Raw genomic sequence first — 26,047 nt, 5'->3', positions numbered from 1 at the left:
TTTGTTTGTGGTTTCTTTTAAGACTATTGAAGGAATTTGATTATAAAATACCCAAACCAAACTTTATTTTGCATTGGTTATTTAAATAATCAAATTTAAATAGTTTTGAATTATGGAAAAACTGGGTGGCATATCAACCATCCAGAGATTAACAGAGTTTATGCAGAGAATGCAGTGCAATCGCTAATCCTGCTATCTGCTTCCAGAGGTCTTGCTGGCCTTTTATTAGGTTACCCTGTCACTTCAACTATTTGCCTTGGCACTCAAACATATCAGTAACATATATGGGTATTATTGTAATTTTATTTTTTACATGGAAAATCTTATCCCCACATCAAGCGCTGAACATCACCCTGTTTGACTGTGGCCAAGATTTCTCCCTGCCAAATGTTTGTTTGAGACACACCTGCACTTACAAATTTATCTCCAGGAGATTTAAATATCTGTTACCCATTTTCATTAGTTTACTTGGGACAAATAATACACTGGTTTGCCTGTAACTGATATTATTATGCTTCTGAACTACCACATGGGTATATGCGTTAATGTTTATCCACGTATGGAGGTAAAGGGTGCCATGTACAGATACTCCTACATTTAAAGTTGTACAACTTTTTTCCATTGTAAGAGTTTGTTACTTATAATCTTTCCCAAATTTAGGTGTTCAGATTGAAAATGTGCAAGTTTGATTTTTAGTTGTTACTTTTTGCAATTAAAACTAGAATTTATTTCATATTTCCAAAGCAAGATCAGTGTATTATATGGCAGGTCACTGTTTTAGAAGATAAAGGATAAAAGAGAGTAATAACTAATGCCTGCTACAAGCCGCCATGTGACAAAAGAGCATGAAGCCAGCCCTTTAGGCTCCTGTGTGTTAGATTTTGGGAAAATACTGCATTTCAAACACCGACTTAATGAAGCTGAATGTTTTCTCTGTGTTACTGATATGTGCTCTTTCCTGGCACCAGCTCCAGTACTTCTGTTTACTTTACAGATGGTATTGAAGATTGGGGAGGGTCATAAGAATAACAGAATACCTGAAATGTGTTTATAATGAGTACATTTCAAAGTCACCAGCTGCTCCTGACTTGTTTTTATTCCTGTCTTTTCCCACTTTGCAGACCAATGCTTGATGACAGAAGCCTCTTCAGTCTGGCTGGAGAAATGTTTAACGAGATTCTGGGGCTGGTGACTGAGTTTAGGCAAATTCAGGCTCAGAAAAAGGTGAACATTTTTATTAGGAAAGTCACTAGCAGTGGTGAGTTAAGATAGAAGAACTGAGGATGGATTTCTTATCATTAAAAACATTTTAATCAAGGTTGGGTGCTTTTTTGAAAACCCCTGAAAAATACAGGGTACCACAATTGAAAACATGGACACTTTTTCCTTTGCTATACCTTCTCCTTTTTCCACCACAGGTGGAAATGGAAGTGAAAAAAAAGCTCTACCAGAGAGAGCAGCTAAGTTTTTTAAAAGACTGAGATTAAAAAATTCTCTTCAGTTTGCACCATGTTATTCTGTAATAATATCAGCATTTGCTGATCTCTCTCACATCTGCAAATGGAAGCATGTTAAAACACCTTTTTGTGATCCGCTTATGCCTTTTCTGCACCATAAATATATTTCTCCATGCTTTTAATAAAAGCATGAGAGTAAGATAAAGGAAGAAAAAACCCCTTATTTGTCTAATACCAAAGCCAATTATCCTGATATGTTGGAGGCTTCTGCTTAGGCTCCCTAATAATTAGCAAACTCTACCAGGATCTGTTTGTTTTATCAGCAGTGCTCCATTGTAATTTAGCTGATAAGGTGTTGCTCTGCCTAACAGGGTACAGTACAAAGATTACCTGGAAATTATTCAATCTTAAAATCTTATTACATTGTGATTGGCCAAAATAGTCAATAACGGGCCATCATCCATCAGAGGATGAATAGATTGCAGAATAAGTCACAGATGACAAACAAATGTGTTGGGGAGCAACTTCCAGTGAACTTCTGTGGCTTTTCTTCCTTTTTGTTTAAATGGCCAGTAGTTAACATAGTGCTACTCCTGCAGAAAGCATAAAATCAGAAACTTTATCAAGCAAACCACTTGCACTTTTGCATTTTTTAGTAGAAACCATACCACTTTTAGACTTTACAGGAATTGAACACATCAGGCTCGTGCTGTGGACTTGGTTCTTAGAGTGTTGCCCTTCACTTTGGATAGGTGAACACCAGTGATACATATCTTTAGGCTGTCAGTGTGGTCTAGCGATGTGGTCTGATTTTCATCTCCCGAACTAAACACCTAACCCTACTGCAGACTGCAGAGTCTCAGTTTTGAGGTACAAATGAGGGTGTGAAATGAACTAAAAGACAAGCCTAGGCAGAGCTGCTGATGCAGAACTACAAGGAGCTACCATGTCCCAAATCAGACCTAAAGCTTTTGTGAGCTCAACTTGTTGTTAGTGTCAGCAGGCAATAAGTCAGGTAAGAGAGGTAAGGACAGATATTGGAAAAAGATTTCCAGATGCATGGTATTAAGGTATTGAATTCCTTTTTCTGCCTTCATAGATCCCTCTCTCCTTCTACAAATGTGAATCTCAGGATGAATCCAACACACACATTTTCATACACATCCCTTTGAATACTTCAAATATCTACCCACTCCAGAAGAGGTAGAAATCAATGTATTTGACAGCAGTGTCTGAAACATCTCAGACTTCTGTGAGCTTTGAATCAGACCCTTTTTGAAGTAGAAATTGACAGGTTGCATAATGCAGGGATAGCGCATGGATGAAGGAAAAGTTTTAAAATCAAAGAAAATGTTAAAAATTAAGGTAAAATTCACTCCAGCCCAAATATTTTTTCCATGTTTTCCTAGGGTCTAATGTTGCTAAGAAAAAAATTCAAACTCTGTTGCTGAAGACCACAATGGATTGTGCTGTACGTATGGTGTTCAAGGGTACACCTTCTTTTTATTTGACCTAAGGCATTAAGTAAACAGAAAGCAAACTGGAGTCAGAGTTGTGCAAGGCTGTACCCAGACAGGAAGCTCCAGAGGCAGAAAATGTTGTAGAGGTACTTTGTCTTCTTTTTTTCTATTTCTCTTAGAATATTAGTATGATTTTTTTTCTTCTAGGTGTTTTGCTAGTAAATCAAAGCAGTTGTATTCTCTGTTAGTGTTTTAAAAGATACTGAATTCTGACTTTAGGATTAGTGATGTCAAAGGCAATTGGCTTTTCAACTGATCTCTTCAGATGCAGAAATAATTTTGCAGTTGTTAATGCCTTGATGAGATTTTTGGGCGGTTTTTTACATTGCCTTAATTGCAGTGAAAAGAAAATAATAAATACACAAAATTTTAGCTAGATATCCAGTGACTAATTCCTATTAGCTGAGAAATATTGTGTGTAATTATCAGTGTAAAGGAGATGCACAAATCAGATAAAATGCTAAATATTTTGTAGACAATAGATTTAAAGTACTAGTAAGAAGAAATGTTGATGTTATTTATAGACTATTTTAAACTTCATGGGATATTACATTCTACATTTTCTATATTTTTTTTCTGTCTGATTAATACCAGGACACAATCTTATTTAGCATCTTTAGTTTCTTCTTTGATATCTAAAACTTTCAGCTGCAAACCCCTAGAAAATCCTCTTAAGGCACAAGAAATTTTGCCCTTTCAAACTTCTGAAATTTTTTTAGTTACCAATGTGGTGTCATAAACCTATTTGTATACTAGTACAAGGACTCTTATTCATGAAAACACACAGAGAATACAAGAGTGCACAGAAGTTTCTTCTTTTACTGTCATTGCATTATTGAGATTATTTCCAGAATACTCGTTCCTTTTGCATTCTTATGTGTCAAAACCTGAAGCTGCTTTGGTAATGTTTCCACAATAAAACTTTTAAACTTTTGAGCACTTTTACCTGTAGGATGAGTTCTACTACACTGTTTCGGAAATAGTAAGCTGCCTTTGTTTTTCAGCTCTTGCAGCATTTGAATGGGTGTTGCCATGGCTTATTGAGAATACAAATTAATTACTAGCTTCTATTTCTATTTTACACTCTGCTTTTTTTTTTTTTTTTTAATTTTGGCCTTTTGAAGGATACTAATAGTTCTAAATTTGAAACAAAGAAAATTGAAATGAAGGATCACCTTGGGGTTTTTCCCCTCGGCCTTCACATTTATGAGGAATGCTCCACTGGTTAGAAATTGTTGTCAACTGTGTTGGCAGATTTCCTGAGTAAGCATGTAAATGTAAAACAGACGTATGTTTTATACATTTAATCATCCATATGTTCTGTGGATGAAGCAAGAGATATCTCTAAAAGTGCCGTTTAGTTGTGACTGTACAAAGTACTTCTGCCGTCTTCCTCTCTCATTTATATAAACATTCTTCATTCTGCAATGGTGAGTGAGCCCCAGGTCATAGCTGGGCAGATGTATGGTCAGTCACATTTGTACAACCCATATTATGGTTATACAACATGATACCATGTCCTGTTTCTTAAATAACTGCAAAAAGGGCCATTAAAAGCCATATTTTTCTTTGTATTACTATATTCAGCCTGAACTAGGATCTGGTGGGGAAAAAAAAAAAAATCAGTGAAGAGTCAATAGTTTAAAAAGTGATGATCTTTCTAGAGGGTGTCATTGCAGGGCTTCATGCAGATATACTTTTCCAAGGCTACACGAGTTATCCTAAATCCAGATGCTACTATTACTTCGTTTCTTTTTGGAGGAGTGGAAGTTGTGGGAAAGCTGTGGTTTATCTTAATTATTACTTAGTTTTAGATACTGTTGCTACTAATTAAAATGGTTTAAATTAACATCTCTCATCTTTGCAGCCTTATAAGGCTACTGATATTATAAAACAATCCCACAGTGTCACAAAAATCTATCTTGCATCTGAAAATATCATTGGCATCTTTTATCCTCAAAGGACCAGGACTTTTCCCTCAGGATAGTTCATGTACTGGAACTTGGACCTTGGGACTTTTTAAGTTTATCAAACATTGTATTATCTCTTCCACTTTATTTCACTAGAAAATGGGCTCAGGAGCACAGCTATTGGCATTTACCTTTGGGGCTCAGTCACTGATATTGCATGGTGGGTTTAGATGGATGTGGTTATAGTTGAAAGGTCTATGCTCAGGCAGGAAGACAGACATTGCCTTTAGAAGTAAGGCTATTCCCTGTTTTTATAATTTTTTTAAACTCTGATAGAATAAAAGAATGCTTTAGTTTATTTGTTCCTTTGAACAATTTTCTTCTCAGCCTTATTCAAGGTGAAATACCTAGCCCTCACCAAAACCTTTCTTCAGCAAAGTGTGAAAAGCTTACCCAGAGAAAAATCGTAGGATAGTGAACTTGTGAAAACAATATTTGTTGTATGACTCCTGTAGTATTCTATATTAGGTAAGCATGAATTTCATGCTATGTTGTATATTACTCTGAGTTTAAAAAGTTTGTCTCACAGAAACAGATTATCTTGTGTATTTTAGACAAATGCAGTGCTCAACAGAAATTCAGAAGGCCAGCAAGCAGTATCAAGTGGATTTTTCCTGGCTCAAATAGTTTGTAAAATGTGAAAAATGTAATTTTTCTGCAAGGTTAAAACTGTTTTAAGGAGTTTTTTTCCTGTACAAAATCACCTGAACATGTCTACATAAGTGAATTGCAGAGGCAATATAGGTAATGACCAACACTGGTATTTGCTGGCAATAGAGTCGTGTGTCCTAGGAACTCATGTAATGCCTTAGTACGACAAAGACTCTTCTGTGAGATTTTCTTTCATCTGGTCATCCATATGATACAGTTCTTTTGCCAGGCAGGCAAAAGGAATTGAATCTTTTCTGCCCAGTGAGGATACTTTATTAAATTCATATGATCTTGAAGTTTGATTAATACAAAAAACAAGCACATGAAAAAATTCTGAGATGAAGCAACCTGATTCTGCAGCCCTCTAACAAAGTATGTCTCCATATTTTCTGCCCACATCTCACTTCACTCAGTTTAGTGCTCTTCCATCTCATCTTAATAAGTGCCCCCTGAGGCAAATGAGCTCCATGTCTTATTAGTGGTTTGTGGAGTAGCTCACCAGAAGGGCAGGCTTCAGCAGATAAGAGTACTTCTTTAACAGACTCCAATAGGAATCCCCAGGAAAGAGACAGGCACATTTCTGACATTTGGAAAAGCAGTGCACAACCATCAAATATCAGATATGCCAGTTTCTGGAAAATAGCAGTCCTTTTCCCACAACTCTTCACATTTCTTATGACAGCTAAAAGGATGTACAGTAGAAAAAAAAGTAGCATCATGCCAGTCTGGGCTGTGGTAAGCCCTGTAGTGTCTTTGCTGGTTTCAAGTCACTATACTGAAACAACAATCTGGCTTTGTATAATTTAGCATAAAAACTTTGATAAACGTAGCTTTGCTAGAGAGGTAAGATGGAGCTTCTAAATTATACAACAGGATGAACCACAGACTTACAGAAAAGGGGTCTGGAAAAGATCTCAAGACCTCATCTTGTGTGTTTTGAAGCTCCAAGAGAGAATCAACTGTACCTCAGAAATGAAAAAGTATTTAATTATCCTTATTGTTAATAAGATTTTTCTTAATATATTAACATAATCTTCAGTGTAATAGTTTAAACCCATCACTTTATATCCACTACAGATAAAAAAAATTTAATCTCTTCTTACCTCTTTTCAGGTAACTTAGGTAGATGATAATTTTCATGTGTTCAGTTGGCCTTCTTTTCTTTAGACTGAGCCACCCCAATTCGTTCAATCTTTCTTTCTTGGTTTTTTTTTCCCAGACAACTGACCATTTTCTCTGCTCTTCTCTGGACTCTCTCCAGCTGGAGAGAGTACCTTCTCTCTGAACAGTTTTGCTTGAACAAGACACAGTGCCACTGGTTGCTGTGCTAGCCAGAAATATAATATTCCTTAATGTATTGTACAAGCAAAACAGTTTATCTTCCTAATATGCAGTTTGCATTCTTGTACACATATGGTAAAACGCTACTTATTCATGTATAGCTTGTGACAGACTGCTACCCCTCTTATCCCTTTCTGGCAGAATGGCTGCCTAATTTGTCATTGCCAATCCTACATCTTTACAACTATTATTCCCCCTCAGAACCTCACACTTGTAAACACCAGTGCATTGCAATCTGTTTTCTCCTACAGATAATTTCTCTTATTTGTCAAGAGCATTCTGAATTTAATGTATAATGCAATATGTTTGCTGTTCATCTGGGCTTATTGTTATCTACAAGGTTGAAGGATTGTTCCTTCATACAAGTCATTAGTGACTTGGGCCATTACCTGGCACAGAACAGACCCAGCTAGAATCTCACTGATTATATTTTTTGAGTTTGATAGTGAATGATTAAAAACTAATCTTAAAGTCTGTGGTGTGTGTTTGGTTGGTTTTGGTGTCCTGTCCCACCCCCACATCCACCCCCGGTAGTTTTGCACTCTCCCTGAAGTAGTTTCACTTTAATTTACTTTTGAAAATTTTATGAGTTAATGTCAATAACATTATTAAAATTAAAACATATTACATGACCTGCTGCTTCTCTATTTATGAGACTTGTTGCCCTGTTACAGAAATTAATAGCCAATGTGCTAAAAATATAAAGCAATATAGCTTTTTAAACTATCTCTAACCTTTTATGAATAATTTCTTTTTTTCACTTATTTTTCCAGAATTGGTCTCTTCCTCATTCCTTGGCTTTTTAAAGATGACCACTGTGTTCACCTCTTCACACACTTCTCACACAACTTCTGAGAGTTTTCAGAGGAAGCCAACAGCTCTGAACTTGCTTCTCTGTTCTCAAGGTATCTTCATGTGCACTTCCTCAGGCCCAGCTGTCGCTATGGATAGGACTCATTTCACGTAACTTTAGCTGCCTATAAAATAGCCATCTATATTTGTGCAGGGGTGTAGGTTCCTATCCCAGTCAAGGGAGACTTAGTACAGTCAATGACCGATAGAGCGCTCTTCCGGAGACATGCTGTGGAGGCATACTTGAGGATGAGGTGAACTGCAGTATTTGCAAATTATTCTCAGACCTGTTCTTTCCCTATTTTAGATGGATTCTTTCTTACGAGTTTAGTTATTAGTCATGTAATTACAGATCACCCTTTTATGAAGAGTGATGGAAAATGTACTTCAGCCTTCTGCAAGTGAGCTATCACTAGGTTTTTCTTTTCCTTACAGGTTTGTTTTCTTACTATCCCTTATGTCCATTGCTTTTTGTGGTTAAATTTGTGCTTTATCCTTTCTGACTCTGTTTCAGCATCTTGTGCTATTCTTTCATACTTGTCCTTAGGAGTTTGACCTGCTTTCTATTTTCTGTACATTTCCTTCTTGTGTTTCAGGTCACTGAAGACCGTGTTGCTTAGCCAAGTTGATCTCTGACCATACTTCCTATCCTCCTACTGTGTGGGATTGTTTGTGTTTGTACCCTAAACATCATTTCTTTAAGAAACTGCCAACTCTACTGAATTCCTTCTGCTTTAGCCATGTTTCCCATGAGAACTTACCTTCCAGTTCCCAGGGTTTATTGGAGTCGTCTTGTATAGAGTCCATTGGGTTTGAATTGATCTTTCCTCTTGTTCCTCATCTAAAAATAATGTACATTATCACATCACAGTTGCTCTCAACCAAATTACCTTTACCCTCATATTCCCAACCATCCTCCTCCTTGGCTGCTTAGCAGGCAGCCTCTTGGCAGGCTGCTGTTGAAGTACTTGGCAGGCTCTGACAGCTGCTGTAGACCATAGGCAGGGAGTGGTTAAATGCTGCTCGTTATACCCAGAGACAGACACAGCACACTGCTTTGTAATGTGCAACTGGAGATGCTCACCTAAACATTCACAGGGAAACACTTGCATCTTTTAGCATCTTTTAGCTAGGCATTTAATCAAAACAAAGACAAATACTATGTATACAGAGTGTTTCAGATGCTCTCCTGGGAAAGCATCCGTGTGGATGCAGAAACACTTTGCCCAGCCTTGAAGTCCAGGTAAGGAGAAGACAAAAACCTCTCCCCTATTTCCTTTGCAGACCTAGACATAAAATTAAAATAATATGTCTCTTTGTACTGATCTTTCTTTGTCTGAATCTTTATTTTCTATTTACCATCACTCAGAGGAATGGGAAATCTCCACTGAGGTTGTATGATTGGTGAGTAAAATTGGATTGTTAGTAGCTTTTCATGTTACCATGATTTTCATAGTGTAGTCAAATCTCCACAAAGAGAGATTTCTTTGTCACAAAGGGTTGTGGGGTTTTGGGGGTTTTTTTGGGTTTGGGTTTTGGGGTTTTTTTTTGTCTATTTAGAACTTGCCATCAAATCTCTCAAGAAATAAACTGAGATAATATTTAGCTTTTGAAATCACACCATGATGAAGTGACTCTACAGAGGATTTTTTTGCAGTCTATTTTTCACTGCTATAGCTCTCCTCAGTTAAGAACAAGGGAGTTTAGCATACAGCTAAAAGTTGATGCTACAAGGATTCTGGTGCCTGAAATGAGGAGACAGAGGCTTTCATTCACTTTCTGGCTTTGCTAAGGGTAATAAGTATCTTGACTTTTCTCATTTCAATACAGTTTGCAGCTGCACAGGATTTTGTCAGATTTCAAGTGTTTAAGCAGAAGTTTTCCATGCTAGATATCTGCCTCAGGATGATTTTTAAAAGTCTTCGAGCAAAAATATTTTATAGCTTTTTATACAGGGTGTTTTGAAACTGTGCTCTTTTCTCTCATCTTAAATGGTTCTGGTGACCTTTCCTCTAAGAAGTTCAGGTACTTTTCAGGCTTTGGAAAAAGCATTTGAAAAATGAGGCTAAGGGGATTCCCCTTGTATATTCTCAGTTGAAACCTCTGCTGGACTGAGGTGGCACAGGGGAGTAAACCACCCGGTTTACATAACAAGGCAAGCATGAGCAAGATTTTTTTAGGGGAAGTGTTGGGGATCACTGGCAAAATAGATTCAAAGAATGAAATCAGCAGGAAGACACTGTGCCTTGATGAGTACTGTGAAATTTGATGTGGGAGGGAAAGGAAAGGAAAATGTGTCAGTATAGTTTGGGAGATACTAAAATAGCTAGAGGAGCTAGTGCAGAGCCTGGGACTAGCTGAGTACATTGCTGAGAGCGAGAAGCAGTGGGTCTGCGTGGGAGGTTTGGAAGAAGGAGAGACAGATCTGATGAGCTGGGCTCGGAAGCGTGGTTGGTGTGGGGGGCTCTGAGGCTGACTGAGGAGACTAAGGGAGGAGTCTGGCAGTGGGAGCCAGCAAAGAGCTGGCTTTTGCACGGGGAAGGCTGAACAGCAGAATCGAGGTGAGATCTGATGAGCATTTGGGAAGCTGGAAAACAGGATTTGCTGGGCAAGCTGACTGGGAATGATACGACAACGGCTTTTGGAGGTGAGGTGAGGATTTGCTGGAGACTGGGTTAAGATTTTGCCTGAGAAGTGGAAGCAGGGACTGGGGAAGAAGGGGTCACACCTGGGGCGGGGGCTGAGGGAAAAGCACTGGTGCCCATGCAAATATATATCCAGCAGGAGGGGAACTCGGTATTGGAGAGCTGCTGGGGACTAGGGTGCAATGAGATGGTATTGGGGGTAGCAGGAGTAGAAGATTCTGGGCAGGCCATGCTGATGGTAGGAGCAGGGGAAGCAGGGACAAGCTGTGCTAGGGACCATTCTCCTCCAGTGCTAGGAAAGGCATCCCACATGCCTGACTCTTGCCACTTTGTTGCTGTCAGCAGGTAAGTCTGACGAGCTTGGGTCTCGTCGTTGTTGGTGCTGGGTTTGTTCAGAAGATAGCAACCCGCTGCCACTATTGGTTATTCCATTAGAGTGAGTATCATAAGATCAGTCAAGGGAGCTAAATGATTCACCACTGACTGATTTTTGTGCATGTTGTTATGATACCACACGAATACATTTTTTTGGTAGTTTTTCAACACTTGGTTTTTAAAGAAACAAGGTATTCCACACAACTTGACACACTCAGCTCACAGGATGGACATGCTCTTGAGATGCTCTAGGGCTGTGCAGTAGGATGTCCACTATCTACAGCAGATGAGGGAAGGTGTGCAGTAAATCAGGCAAGAGGTTTTAGGATGAGAGTTTGGGTTCTTTGTCTGCCACAATAATACCACATGATGTGGGGCACCCACCTTTTCAGAGCCTCTCATTGACTGTCCATTCTCCATTTTCTGGTACTTGAGCCGGCTCTGGAAACCAGATTTGCAGATCTTTTGAGCATTCATATCTGTAACTGAATCAGCAAGATTATTTGAAACTTAGAGTGTACTGTAACGTTAAATACTCTGAAATATCAGCTCTTTAGTTTCAAAAGCCAGCAAATACTTCATCTTATGCTCTCTGATTTGGCTCACGCACCACTTTAATCCTACTATTTTCTAACTTCTTAATATTTGATACTGCATGTGCCATAGTATGATGTAAAAACATGTTTCATAAAAACAGACTTTAAACATAGCATTTCTGCCAACAGCTTGTCCTGCAATACAGAGGAGACCAGAAAGGAAAGGAAAGGAAAAACAGGCCCAGATTCATGTAGGAAGAGAGAAGAATGCATATGCAGTTTGTCAGTAAGTGTCAGGATGTTTCAGGTGAAGAGGTTATTTCTGTAAAAGAGCAGGCACCAAAACACCGGTGTAAGGACTTGTTCATGATTCCTGTACAGGAGCCTTTGGAGGAGTATAAAAAAAGAAAGAACTGGGGAGAATGAAAGCAGAGGTATGGTTTTGGACAAAATGGTGTCAGATCCTGAAAATGAGGGTCAAAAGCTGGTCTAGAATGATAGAAGAAGCTGGAGAGGATGGGGGCAAAAAGGAAATGAATTTAAATAGAGACATTTTGTATGCCCTGGAGTGTAAAAAGAGAAAGAGAGATCACGGCTGTCATCAGTTATGGCAGAGGGGTACTAGTGGAGCGAATACACAAAGGATGTAACAAGGTGAACAGCAGCCAGGAGGTTGCCTGGGGGCTGTGTGCTAAGCAACCAGGACTTTTACAGACAGTTCTGGCTGTGCTATTTGGTGTGCAATGGCAGGAATGAAGGAAACAAGTTTACACAGGCATGTGAAAAGCAGGAGGGGACAGAGAGGGTCAAGGGTTGAGACAGGGTGGGTAGACCTGAATGGCAAGGATAACATTGCTATTACTGACAGTAACTGAGAAGAGAAATATGGGAGGGAACTGTAAAGCATGAAAACCCAGAGACCTAGTTATCAATATAATAAGAAAAGCAGAGGGATTTTGTGAAGCCCCATCTCCCATGAAACAAGCCTGGGAGGAGGTCATTCGTTGCCACCGTGGTAGGCGTGCATCATGTTCTGAGCTTTTCTTCCATACTCCCTTTTCTCTGTTTCTTCCTCCTTTCCAAGTTTCTTGGGCTAATCTAGATTCCCTAAAAGCAAGTGGTGAAAGCTGCTCTCCTTTGATTGGTTTTGCAGTGGTTTAAATGGCAGTTGATACGTGAGTCGGATTTTGAATTAAGCATTTAAATAAGAAAGCCCCACAGCCCATTACCAGGTAACCAAGCAGAGGGGGTGTACTTTGTTCTCATATTATCTATCGGGCCCCAAAAGCACTAACAGGGCACCGACTGTCCCTGCCCAGCCCCCTGGGGCTTCTCCCACCCTGCCCACAGCCCAGGACACCATTTCAGCCCCCCAGTCCCTGCCCCAGTGATGCTGCAGCAGGGCTGGTCTCCAACTCCCCATGGCTCAGCCAGGCTGGGCCCACCTATGAGCTGATGTCACCGTGCCTCTGCCTGATGATCTGGTTTCTTGGCTGAACCTGGCCACCATCTCCAGGTCTTCACCTTTCAGGGGTGGTCATGGATCCAGACTGGTAGGCCCCTGCCACACTGGCCGTGTAGTTATTGCACTTGGCTCCCAGCTCCCCATCCCGAAGGGAAGAGCTGTCCCTCACTGCTCCCTGACAATATCAATGGGAAGTGGCCATACTTAAAATCAGAAGCCTGTGGCCTTTCTGGCTACAACTACAGGAAGGAAAACAGAGACAAGTTTGATGACATAGTAAGGGTTGGGTTCCAGAGTGTGAGTGACTGCAGTGTATTTAATCTCATTCGTCTTTAAAAGTCTGTGGTAATTTTTTGGATAGTTTTGCATTATTCCTTTCTATACTCATTTCCTTGAATTTGTTCTTCTCCACCTTTACTTCACTGAATTATACTTTGTGTCTTTTCCATTCCCATTCTCAACCTCCCTTTCCCACAGTATCATTTGAGCAGGCTACACAGCCTTTCTATTTCCCATGGCCCCATCTCCACCACTTGTCCTCAGGTTGCTGCTCCCTGCCTCTCTGGCATTTTTTCTGTCAGACTCTGTGCTGGCTTTTCCCATGTACTCTTTTTTTTTTTTCTCCTCACTTTAGTTCTTTTCATCCCCAAATTGGCTCTTCCTTTCACTCGCTCTTTTGTGGGTTGGTTGGTAACAGTTTTAGCACACTGGCAGGCTAATTGGTGTTGGCATTCCCAAAAAGTAGGATTTTAAGGAGTGATTTTAGGTGAAAAATGTAATAGCTCTGTAGGTGCTTCAGAAACTTCTTCCAAAAAGGGGGGCAGCAGAGGAGAAAGCAGAAGCTATTTGTTTTTTAGCAGGGGCTAATGGTAGCAGGGGCTAGCAATATCAGTGATCAGAAAGTAAAGTTGAGCTGCATGGGAAATGACAGGTAAAGGAAAACCTTGAAAAGCAAGATAGGGAGATGACATGGGATGAAATGGGGAAGGAGAAGCTAAAAGACAGGCAAGGTATAATGAGAATAACAAGCAGTTTAATGATGGCAATGAGGAAGGTAGCACTGCAGTTGCTGAGACCAGAAAGAAATCTGATGCAGTGATAGAGGGCTGAAATGACCACTGCACGGAACAAGAGTTTTAGCTTGTGCCTATGTTGGAAATTGTGACTTTGTACCCACTTCACTGCTGTGAATTATGCTATTCTGTAGGACATCTGTCAGCCTCTTTCTCAGTAGCCCCCAGTTTAGCTCATATGTTGTCTCCCTTCTGAGCTTGTACCCGTTCTTGCATAACACCTTTCAGCCCTTGCTGCTGCAAGTGAGGTGATGTCAGACCCTGGCTCTTGTGGGCAAAATGACCCAGATCAGATGGTCCTTCTAGCCCTTGGCTGTTTGCAGCCTGCTGGAGGTTCCTAAACCACTAATGATTTTCCACTTCATGGAGCAGGCCAGCCTGCCTCCTGAGACTCCAGTTTCTGGGGTCTCTCTCCCTCCTGTCCATCCATAGCAAGTTGTACCAGAGCAAGGGTGCTGCAGATTTGGGTGAGCAAGGGTCTTGCTTCTAAAGGTGCAATTCACCCTGTTAGAACAGCACACTCAGAACTGCACCCAGCAAAGCTTGTTTTTCCTGTTCGTTTTTTATTCTGGCTGTTTCTGGGGTGTTTCTACACGTCATCTCCTCTTCACCTTTTATGTACCTATGTACATATCAGTATGTATGTATTTGCAGTGTCTTTTTGAAGGGATTAACAGGGCTTAAGTACAGAATGGGGGTCAGCAACTGGGAATGTTATCTGTTTCCAGAGATTTTTCCCTACCTTCCACTGAGCTGCCCTACTGGTACCTTTTTTTACTTCTGGCTTCAAATGTATCAGGAACACAAATAAGTATTGTTGTAATTTCATTCTTTTATTCCTGAAAGTCCCACTTATCGTCAAGTAGGGTGCAGACGATCACTCCATATGCTCAGCTGTAACCAAGGTCTGTCTTTGCAAAAAATTAGCTTGAGACACACCTTTGTAAGTTTATCACCAGGAGACTTTTAATCCTTATCAACCTACTTAGTTTACTTGGAACAAATAATATGCCAGTGTAACTGATATTAATGTGTTTCTGAACTACACATATATGTGTGTATATATATGTACACCTGCATATAGTTCAGAAATACATATACATATATACACACGCACACATGAGTGTGTGTACATGTATTTCTGTACTGGGTAATAGGTGCCATACATAAAGACTTATCATTATTCAACATTTCCAGTTATAGGACTTCTAATTGTTTATAAAAGTATCAAAATATTGTTTTTTTCAGACTGATTTTTTTAATATTTCTTTAAAAAACTGCAGATTTTTCAATTGCAATGGTTCAGCAGTTCCAGGAGAAGGATTAGGGAATGCTGTATTATGAATCATTGTTTCAGCAGTTCTAGGACAGAAAGATGTACCAGTGATACCTGTTCAAGGCAACGCAATCTACTCCTTTGGTGCCTTTGCTAGGGATAAACCTGCAAGGCAGGAGGGAGAACTTCAATCTGAGTGTGATGTGCTAGGTCATGTACTCATATGACTTTATCATTAAAACATCTTTGGACACTCTAAATATTTCCTAATTGAAAGAGTGCTAGACATTCTGTATCAGACCTCATTTTGGTCAGGGGAAAAGGAACTCGTTACATAACCAAAGCTGGTGGCTGGATAAGTGTGAGTGGTCGTGGTGTAGCAACATTTGGTACGAACAGTTAAAGTCCAGTCTGCTAACAGATGTATGGGATGGTTGCAGAAAGTCTAGTATCACAAAATGGAAAGCAAGTACGAGACAAATGAACCAAGAGAAAGCAATTTCACATAAAAAAATTATCTGATATTTGTGTGACAATTTTGTGAGAGCCCTGGAAAAGTGCAATCTCATCATTGATATAGAGAGCTCTTCTGGGTCAAATGATCTAGCCTGACATACAGGGGATGTGCAAGTAAGTCGCCAGCCACTCCTCCATACCCAGTGTAGCATACAGAAAATGGGGATGTTAAAAGTAATTAAAAACAGAAAATTGTTATAAATTTCTTGAAGGAAACAGAAGGATGGAAAGAACATTTTATCTTCAGCAAACTTGAGAACAAATATATGAACAACATGATGCAACTTTTTTTGTTTTGTTATAAGGAGTATGTATATTGGGAAGAAAAGATTCTTAACAATGGATTGGTAGAGGGAGATGGTAGAATTATCACTGGTGCAAAGAAGGTTGGAATTCAATAAGTATTTCTCATAAAATCAGGGCTTCAGGCCTTTTTCCCATCTCTCATGCACATGAGATGATTGGCATCGCTTTCTCCAATTATCTGTTCCCTGTTTGCTACCACTCTTGGCTTGAGCAATTGCTCTGGTTGCTCTCACATAGAAACTTTGGATTATGTTACAGGAAATGGATCTCACCAAACCAACTTACTATTTTTGTTTGGGTTTGGTTGATTAAGGTAATAACATTGAAATAGTGGATTTAGAATTGTATAAAGCATTCAACTTGATACTGCAGCATGTTTTAGCTAAGAGGCTAGAAAGCCATCAAATTAGCTGCACAAACATTGAAGGAATTAAACACTAGTTAACGGACAGGCCTCACCTGATAGAAATCCTTCTGAAAGGGTTCTGCAAGAAAGAGTTCTATGAGGATCTTTCCTCTTACTGCCTTGTCTACTGTTTAGTAATGTCCAAGAAAAAGTCATAAAATTATTTCTGATGAAATCTGCAGAATCCAGTAAGACAAGCAGAGTTGAAAATATTAAGCCATAGCTATGATGGTTGATATATCATGATGTGATCTGAAGAACAAGCAAAAACCAACAGTGAGGTATAAGGCTGTTATCTAGATTTTACGCTTCATTAAAAATTAAAAAAGCAAAAAACAAAATCCACAAAACCCCCACGACTATGTGTAACAAGAACAAAGCAGATTAATGCCCTGTTTTTAGTATTTTCTACTCTCTTTGGGGATATGTTAGTTCCAAAGAGACATTTAGGTCTCTGACTCCTTGCTGTGTTACTTTTCACTAGAAGATATTTCTGCCTTTCTTTTGAGTCCTATGGTACTGTCTTTCCACCTTGCCTGTGGGACCCCATTCTGCTGCCCTTTGGTTACAGCAGAACTAGACTATTTATTATGGAGTTGTTGTGTTAATAGACTCACCACACCTTCACTGAAGAATGCCTTGTAGTTACCAAGTCACCTTAAATCACACTTAATCAAGGTAGGATGAGGTAAAATGCAAATAGAAGTATTAATTAATTACATCTAAAATAGACAACACAATTACAAATACCTGAAGAAGACAAGTGAAGAAATAGAAGAAAAAGTTCATCTGATCTACTGACAATGAATGTATCACAAAAGTGGGTTTGTTTTGGATTTTTTTCCCCCTTTTTAATTTCCAGGTGACTTGCCCCTCTTCTGACAAAATCGCTCTCAGAATTTTCTTTCCTCTTATTCCTCAGGTTGCTCTTAGGTGATTTTCTTCGTTGGAGAACTTGTATTACACAGAACTCCGTATTGAGGTATCCCATCAGAAAACATCTTCAGAAGAAGCCTTTGGACTTCACCTTTAGGTAGCTTCTCTGAATCATCATGCTGACCTCACTTTTTGATGGATGGTTTTAGCTCTTACAGCCAGTCTGCACTTTGAAGTTTTCTAAGGGGTCTAGACAGATTTCACCTTGGACCTTGTCGATCCCTCCTTATGGTCTGACCATTCTCCTGAATTAAAACGAGGATTCTTTTGCTTCCACAAATATGCAAATGTTTTAGAAGAGGAGTTGTCTCCTGTGCTTGACTAGCTCATAAACAGCTTCATAAACAAGGAAGCAAGTCTCTTCCATTTCCCTCTGGTGACTCATTGACATGTTTCAACATGAAATGTGTATTATGGCAGACCTTATATTCTATACTAGTAATTTAATTAACAAATATATATGATACAAGTATCTAAATAAGGTAAATTAATTTAGTTCATTTTCTGATTCCTGAGACAGGTATGATAACAATAACTACCCTGAAGTGATAGCATTTAAGGTAAATTAAGCCCAACCTCTTTCTCCTAAGCGTACTCTGACAAGGAGTCCCTGTTAGTGTCATATTTATTTTAATTGTTAGACAGTGTAAAATCGTGTCTTCAAACCACTTCTGAAAAAGAATGAAGAGGGATCACTCAATCTTGGACCTCATGAGATCAACGAACAATCTGACTGACTTTAGGTGGCCTTGAAAACAGCCTTTGATGTGTTAGAAGTCAATAGATCGCACAGTGAAGGGAGAATTGAAGTGCAGTGAAGAAAAGGTTAAAGGCTGAAAATCAACCCATATTTTTTCTTGTAGCCTTTATAATGGTCTTATGCAGCCAAGAAAATGCAAAAATACTGGCGTCATGCTATCGTGTGTAAAAATACTGCATTCATTTGAATGAGTATTGTAACAGTATAATGTAAACACAAGTAAATTGTTAATATATGTGACTGCAGATTTGTTCATAACGATGTTTACAGGTCAGAGATAGTGAACAGGCATCCCTCTCCATTTCTCAGGTCATGCCTACACTAAGAGAGATTTAATAATTAGTAATGCTGTTAACTGTATGAGTTTGAAGATATTCTGGTAAAGATGTGTGATGTAATAATCACCCATCAGCTCTGAAAGGAAGAAACCAGAAACCTTGTGTGCAAGTACATTTTCAGCAATTTAACTAGGGCTGTCTCTACTGCTGTCTCAGAACACACAGGAAACCAGTTTCCATATGGCAGCTGGGGTTTATGTACATCCACACTGCTGGGGAGTGGCGAGCACCACAAGTAACTTCCAGAGTGGTCCTGTTGTATCTTTGTCAAAACAAAACAAGAAATCCAGGCAATGATGTTTTTATTGCCAGCAGATTCAGAGTGAAAAATTGAAAAGCAGAAAAGGAAGACAGTGTTGCTTGACTTTTTTGATGGTGCAGACTTTATGGGACAGAAATAGAATGTCATGTTTGCCAGTAGTTATGGCTTTGCACTTAATTTTGCTACTTCAAATAAAAAGTGATTAAAAGCACACTGATGAAGAGCTTTCTAATGCACAGAGGACTTAGAGAGCTCTCTCTCCTGGAAGTGCAAGAGGACAGAATGAGTGAGCACAGGAGAGGAAATATGTTGAGTGTTGGACTGCATTGGCCTTCTCTCCTTTTATCTGTGAACAAGGAACATCTCCTTTTCTGTTGTTTCCTTTGCTGCTTCTATATGCTTCCTGCCATAGTGAACCATTTGGGGGCTCTTATGCTGCAGCAGCAATGGCAGCAAACGTATATACACTGCAGTGTCTTGGGGAGAGAGAGAATGGAAAAATCCATCTATTGTTAGTAGTTAGGATTCTCTGCTGGAGTGTGGAGGAGTTTCTCCTGCAGTGAATATTGATTTCTTTGTACAAAGTGGAAAGCTTCAGGGCAAGAGATGGGAAGAATCTCATCCTGAACGCATCATAGGCTTATGGATAGACCTGTTGCAGGTTACAGAAAACTTTGTACTCCCAGACTCCAAGTAAGGTTAAGTAAAAAAAAATACATCTGTGTAATCCTAAATAAGGTTATCATTACACAATGTGAAGGGAGAGAAAGTTTGCTTGGCAGGAAGACCAGCTTTAAATGAGGAGAAAGGAGAAGTATTTGCTCATACACAGTTCATTGTTATGAGAAAGGGGGGAATTTTGTAATACTTTGAAATGGTCATATTATTTGTCTGTTTGGTTTAACAGTATAATTGTAGTGAGTCTTTTTCATAGGAGAATTTTTACTTATTAGGAAAGCCCGTTTTTATAGGGCTTGAAAGGTCCTTCTGCTATCATAAATTCTGTAAGAGAATACCATGTTATCTTTGTTACATCAGTCATACAAAATCTAACTTGTACTATCTTTCCTTGTTGACAGAAAAGCAGATTTCCACTTTAGAGATCACGTCATCCTCCTTCCTGTAAAAATAATATGAACCAGAAGGTGTTAGTTTTCCTTCTCCCAAATTTTATTTTTGGGATATTTCTTTTTGGGTTTTTCTGTAGGAGACAAAAAAACCTAACAGGTGAGTAAAGAATTTACCAACAGAAAGACTCAATGTTTTCTAGAACCAGGGACACCTTTCCCAAATATATTAGAAAGTGACTATGGAGCCTAAGTGATAAACAATACTATCAAAATATCCAAGGCCCTGTCACTGTGATAGCTATCTTAGCAATGTATGAGAGAAAGAGCACTAGAAAAGCCAGTTGACGTTAGAAGTGTTAGAACATCCATCTTACTTAGAGTAATATTGCTAACATGTTGAAAGTTTTAATTTAACAAACTTTTCACTAAGTAGGATAGCTTATTGCATGTTTGCCATAGTGGAGTCCGGTGACAGTAAACAAAAAATTGATTTTAGCATCTTCATTAGCTTTTGTATGCAGGGAGATAGATTGAGTGCTACAATTGTCACAAAGAAAGAGACTTATATAAGTCTGTTTCACGCTAATGGTTTAAATTTCTTCCTTTGTTGTAGGTGCTTTTCCTGATCCCACTGTAGATTGGCTGGCAATTCAAAATGATCGCAAAAGCACACTGGCTTCTGTCTGCCTGAAGAATAACTTTCTTAAATTGAGAAGCAAATTAGATTCTCATGTTGCAAACCAGCTCTTTGTGGAGCACAAACATAAATTTATCTACTGTGAGGTGCCCAAGGTAGGCTGCTCCAATTGGAAGAGAACTATTTTTCTTCTCCAAGCAGACCTGAATGCAGAAGCTTCTGAAATTGAGCATGATCACATCCACCAAACCTCGCTGATCAAAAAGCTGGGGACTTACCCTCCTGCCATACAAAAGGAATTTCTGAATAATTACACCAAAGTGATGTTCACCAGACATCCTTTGGAACGGCTGGTTTCAGCTTACAGAGACAAACTTCTGCACTCTGAGCCGTTCTACAGTATCACTGTTGCTAATGAGATTAGGGCAATGTTCAGGAAAAACAAAAATTCTTCTGAAAAAGTGAGTTTCCAGGAGTTTGTCAACTTCATTATAGCAAAACCGCCTAATACTCTTGACATTCACTGGAAACCAATGTTTTTGCTCTGTGATCCTTGCAACATTCACTATGATATTTTGGGTAAGTATGAAACCCTTGGGTTAGATTCTGAGCATGTTCTGAAGGTCATTGGAGCACCAGAGAGCCTGCACTACCCCAGCTTGAAGAGGTATGGCTCAGAGAAACGAACTAATGGTGATATCACCTTGGAATATCTCAGACAGTTGAACTCAGAACAAATCAAGAAAATAAAAAAATTGTATCAAATGGATTTTTTCTTGTTCAACTATACTATGAAATATGAGGATTATTTTTCTCTGAATGACTAATGTAGGTTAGAGAAAGAACAGTTTCCTTTGTACAAAATGGGCTGAACCTGTCCTCACGGGTGCTTGATAGATGGGTTGGTGACTGACTGCTGCTGAGATTTTACTGGTGTTTGGAGACATTGTTTATCATCCTAAGCACTCTTATAGCAAATCCCTGCCGTGATCTGTTGTACTGTGCAGTATTTTACCTATATGAAATTATTGTCTTCCTGTTGATCCTTAATGGCCTATCTTTGTTTTAGGAAGACTGTTTATAAATTGTAGATTTTGGTCTGTTGGTAAGAGTTAGGGGAAGGATGAAGAATGTTGTTTTTCACAACGAATATTTTTAGAACACCATTTTTTTATATAAATGATTTTAATTTTTTGTTAGACATATGAAGCAATAAATAATCTGCTTTAGAGTCAAACCACTCTTTGTCTGCAAGAGCCTCAATCATGAATCTTGTAGGAAAGGAGCAAGTAACTTCAGATGCTTGAAGCTGCTTTACACAGAACTTAATGCCAGATTATATTCCCCTCTAGCAGTGCTCTCACCACAGTCCACTGGCCTCATCCCTCAAGCAGCAATCCAGCCAGGGTTTCCCTTGTATCTGTTCACCAGCCAACGTTTCCCTTGTATCTCTTCAAAATCTTCTGGTGAGCAGGTCTGGTGTTCATGGTGACTTTGCAAACTCTTTCACCACCTTTGAGAGCATTATGGTCTGATTTAAGAGGGAAGGTCTGAAAAATGTATCTTTTTTTAGAGAAGTTGTTAGAGATACCTTCTAAACTGTACAACTGGGGTGGTGCAGGATCTAAAATCTCAGTGGAAAGGTGACTCTTACCCGTTCTCCAAAAGCACTTACCACCCAGTCAGCTGACTGGCCAGTCAGCACAGAGGAGACATTTGGGCTTTCCCCATTTTTGCCTGCTGGAGCACATGAGCCCTTGGGACTTACCTGAGCATGGAACTTAGGTGGAGCTGGGTTAACCTTAGGTAATACCTTTGTTCTGCCTGTTGCTTTCTCACCTCACAGGAGGTTGAGTGCAAATCAGTTGCAGCATTATGGTGAGGGGAGCAATGAAGCATGTGAGAGAAGCAACTCAAACCATTATCCACTTCTTATACACCTAGGTGGCTTTGGTTTTAGATCACTGAGGGGTCTATAACTGCTACTATATTAAGTACAAGACTTGCCCCATTTTGTTGAAAATCTATTGCCTAGTCACATGGAAAATTAATTTGTGACCATATTAATCGTAGCAAGTTTTAGAAACTAATCGTGAGTATTAGCACCACCTTTAGGAGATGTCAGTCTCTCAGGAGCTAACTTGAAAATCTCTCAAATGCACTTAGTTCCTGTCAGCTATATCTGCAAATGTACAAAGGTTGGCAGGTTAGCCTTGGACCCAAAGTTGGCTGACAGCTTCTCATTACATAGAAAAGGACAGGGACAAAATAACTTAATCACGCTGCAGCTACCAATCTGTATAGCCATTGCCACTAGCATGGCCAAGGGAGAGGGAAAAGGAGACTGGGAAAAATGGATGCAATGAGATTTTAGGCTTAAGGGTTGTGAAGAGAGCTCCCAGTGCAGGGAGTGGGATGCAGGGGTGGTCTACACCAGAGGCAAGATGCAGTGATATATTGGACATCAGCTGGAGACACTGATGAGACCATAGTGACAGAAGGAGGCAGAGGGAGACAATCTCTGTGTTCCCCCTTGAAGGCAGATGGTACACAAAGCCAGGACTACCATTCAGTACATCTGACAGCTCTTGCATGGCTGACTATTCCATAAATGGGGCAGCTCTGGCACAGGGAGAGATCCAAAATGAGAAGACCAAGCAAGAACAGCAAAACAATTTTTTTTTTTTTTAAATAGCTTGTGATTTTATGTGGAGTGATTCATGGTTCTGGACCTTATCCTCACCACCACCATATTTGGTGTCCCCACAGTCCTACTATCCCCTGATGCTGGATTGCTCATGTCACCCTGGCAACCCTGGAGTTCACGTGGATTTTTTTTTACTTTTTAATTGTGCTGAGGCAGAGGAAGCTGGAAATTACTCCCATCAAAGTTAAGGCTATGCAGAGGGATGCAGTCTCTCTCTCTCCCTCTTTCAGAGCCCTCTCCAGCTATGTGCTTCTCCTACTTTCTTTGCCAGGTCATGCAGAGGAAGAGGGGAATAATCCTTGCTTCATAACTTGCTTCTACATGATAGATCCCTCTAGAGCTATAAGCTTCAGCAGAAATACTTCAACTTTCTGGCACCATCAGCCAGCCTAGGAAAACTCTGAAGAAATGATGCTGACAGAGTTTGATAGGTGTCTTTGCTGTCAGAACTCTAGTGTTAACACTCCCCTCCAGTTTCTTGCTGTTAGATGTGAGTGGCTTTCTATTCTTATTTCCTCTTTCACACAGGATTACATATTCTTCCTACAGTGGTGGCAGAAAACGAATGGCTAATTCATTCATCACAAGCACTAGTCAGTAGCAGAAGGCTATCTGTTGATGCAGAAAAATCTCTGTAACTATTCACAATGGACTTTCAGTTTTGACATTTGCCTATAAGAAACTGTAAGTAGCACATTGCCTGGAACCACTGGCTGCTATAATGCTCTTTAGCTGGTGTGGGTCTCAACAAAAAAACCTGCAGAGGACATGTATGTGCATGTGTGCACATATAACATCAGTTTTAGGAAGGAGTGTCATGCAAGAACAGTCTAAGTTGTGCATTACCAACGCTAGCAAAATGAGAATAACGGGTTGATATCTGTTAGAAAAGAGAAAAAACAGACATTAGCTTATAAAGGATCTTGTAAAATTCCCCTGCAGGCATCTTTTAACGTTTAACCCAATTTGCTGCATTTCCATTTCTGTGAGCTTGAGAATACTTCCTAACACCCCCCTCACCCAAGAGCTGCTGTGCAGTGGTGCAGGAATACATAAGAGCTCTGCAATATGTTTCAGAGTTAATGAAAACAATGGCGACTTGCTATAGGTTGTAAAAAGCTTTCACAGCTTGTGAAGATGGGCATGGAAGTTTGAACTGAGCTCAAAAAATGAGTCTGCAGGAGAAAATTGCAAGGTCTTTAGTATTTGCATTGAGTTGGCTGTATTTTTTAGCGATCGTTGTCAAGCAGCAATGCTTGCAGAAAACTCTGGTCTATAATATTCCCTAACGTGTGAGCGACAGCCCATTGCCCCAAGCAGAGTAGGGACTGTACCACCTTGTTTATTCCCCAGGCGAACCCAAGGCTCATTCCACTGGACAGCCTTATAAGTTTGCCGATGAAAGGACTTACTGTTATTTCATTCTTGATATTGTAATGTAATAAAAGTTGATGAAGGCTCTGGACCTTGTCCTAGTCAGCCCACAAGAACTGCAAAACACCTGTAAACTTTATGATGAAAATGATAAGATGACTGTCTCTTCATGGCCTGGGAGAGAGATTTCCTGTACTGTCTTCCCTACAAGTGTACTGTCCAGAACAAAGGCTCTAAGCTGAGCTGGCCTCCCTCCTGCCTTTGCCTAGAGAAGAACCCCCAGTGGAGCTTCTTTCCTTTGGGTGCTAACTCTGGGTGATGTTTTCCTTGGAGGAAAGTGGGTGCTTGCAGTTGGGAGCAGGGGTGGAAGCAGCGTGGCTTGACTTGGGGCTTGGACCCCAGGGTGAATTAGAAGGGGTAGGGGGTGCCATAATTCATCTTCTAATTTATTGTTATATGCCTGTGATATGACTGTTGCTATGTTTCATTTCTAATTACCATAATAAACTGTAGTGAGTTAACACATTAATCTATTTGTTCATCCTTCAAGACTCGGAGCTGTTCCATCAAATCGTAACATAGACCACCCTCTATTAGACAACAATAAATACAAAGCCATTTGGCTCTGCTTTGGTACGTTACTATAAAGCTGTCTCACAGGACTTCTAAAGAATTGAAAGAATAAGCAAATACTTATGAGTGTTCCTGTTTGGAGAAAAGATGGAGCTAAGCGGGGAAAGGAAGAGAAACAAAAAAATCTTGCAAAGTCAAGCTTGCAGCTTTCCTACAAATCTATCAATCAGCAGCGAGGAACTAAGAGAGAATTCTTCCATTCTCATGGATATCCACACACACATCCTTTCAGGACAGGTATCCGCAAACCTGACATCATACTTTCTTCGTGAAAGTGTAACAGATCTGATAGTTGATCAGTGTATGTCAGCAATGGAGACCGTGTCACCAGTTGTTCCTTGAAGCAGACGTTTCCTCCACTTAAAGGTGATAATTCTGCCTGTAAGCAGTTGTAATTTTTCACACAGTTTTGAATGTGAGTCTTAACAGGTAAATTGTGATCAGTGGATATCGTGGTTTAACCCCAGCCAGCAACTAAGCCCCACACAGCTGCTTGCTCGCTCCCCCCCGGTGGGATGGGGGAGAGAATCAGAAGTGTAAAAGTGAGAAAACTCATGGGCTGAGATAAAGACAGTTTAATAGGTAAAGCAAAAGCTGCGCACACAAGCAAAGCAAAACCAGGAATTCATTCACCACTTCCCATCAGCAGGCAGGTGTTCAACCATCTCCAGGAAAGCAGGGCTATATCACGTGTAGCGGTTACTTGGGAAGACAAACACCATAACTCCAAACATCCTCCCCCTTCCTTCTTCCTCCCCCAGCTTTATATGCTGAGCATGACATCGTATGGTCTGGAATATCCCTTTGGTCAGTTGGGGTCAGCTGTCCCAGCTGTGTCCCCTCCCAACTTCTTGTGCCCCCCCAGCCTGCTCGATGGGTGAGAAGCAGAAAAGGCCTTGGCTCTGTGTAAGCACTGCTCAGCAGTAACTAAAACACCCCTG

The 26,047-nt window shown here is 39.9% G+C and overlaps 1 protein-coding gene across 5 annotated transcripts; it reads left to right on the top strand.

Annotated features, from left to right (window-relative positions):
* The first annotated feature begins 3,008 nt into the window (after nt 1-3,008).
* Nucleotides 3,009-24,994, top strand: LOC115338607 (carbohydrate sulfotransferase 9-like). 5 transcript variants are annotated; one of them, XM_030007255.2, is made up of 5 exons: nt 8,837-9,034; nt 9,161-9,195; nt 17,312-17,422; nt 19,765-19,912; nt 20,369-24,994. In XM_030007255.2, exons 4-5 carry the CDS (start codon nt 19,819-19,821, stop codon nt 21,217-21,219), a joined length of 945 nt encoding a protein of 314 aa, XP_029863115.1. In that variant the 5' UTR covers nt 8,837-9,034; nt 9,161-9,195; nt 17,312-17,422; nt 19,765-19,818; the 3' UTR covers nt 21,220-24,994. The 5 variants fall into 5 exon arrangements, with proteins under 5 accessions (XP_040977938.1, XP_029863115.1, XP_029863116.1 ...); XM_041122004.1 differs by lacking the exons at nt 8,837-9,034; nt 9,161-9,195 and adding an exon at nt 3,009-3,063; XM_030007256.2 differs by lacking the exon at nt 9,161-9,195.
* Nucleotides 24,995-26,047: the final 1,053 nt, after the last annotated feature.

The sequence above is a fragment of the Aquila chrysaetos genome, chromosome 2 (assembly GCF_900496995.4).
Source record: "Aquila chrysaetos chrysaetos chromosome 2, bAquChr1.4, whole genome shotgun sequence".
Taxonomy (NCBI): Eukaryota; Metazoa; Chordata; class Aves; order Accipitriformes; family Accipitridae; genus Aquila; species Aquila chrysaetos.
The sequence above is the reverse complement of the archived record's forward strand: the minus strand, read 5'-3'. Positions and strand labels throughout refer to the sequence as shown.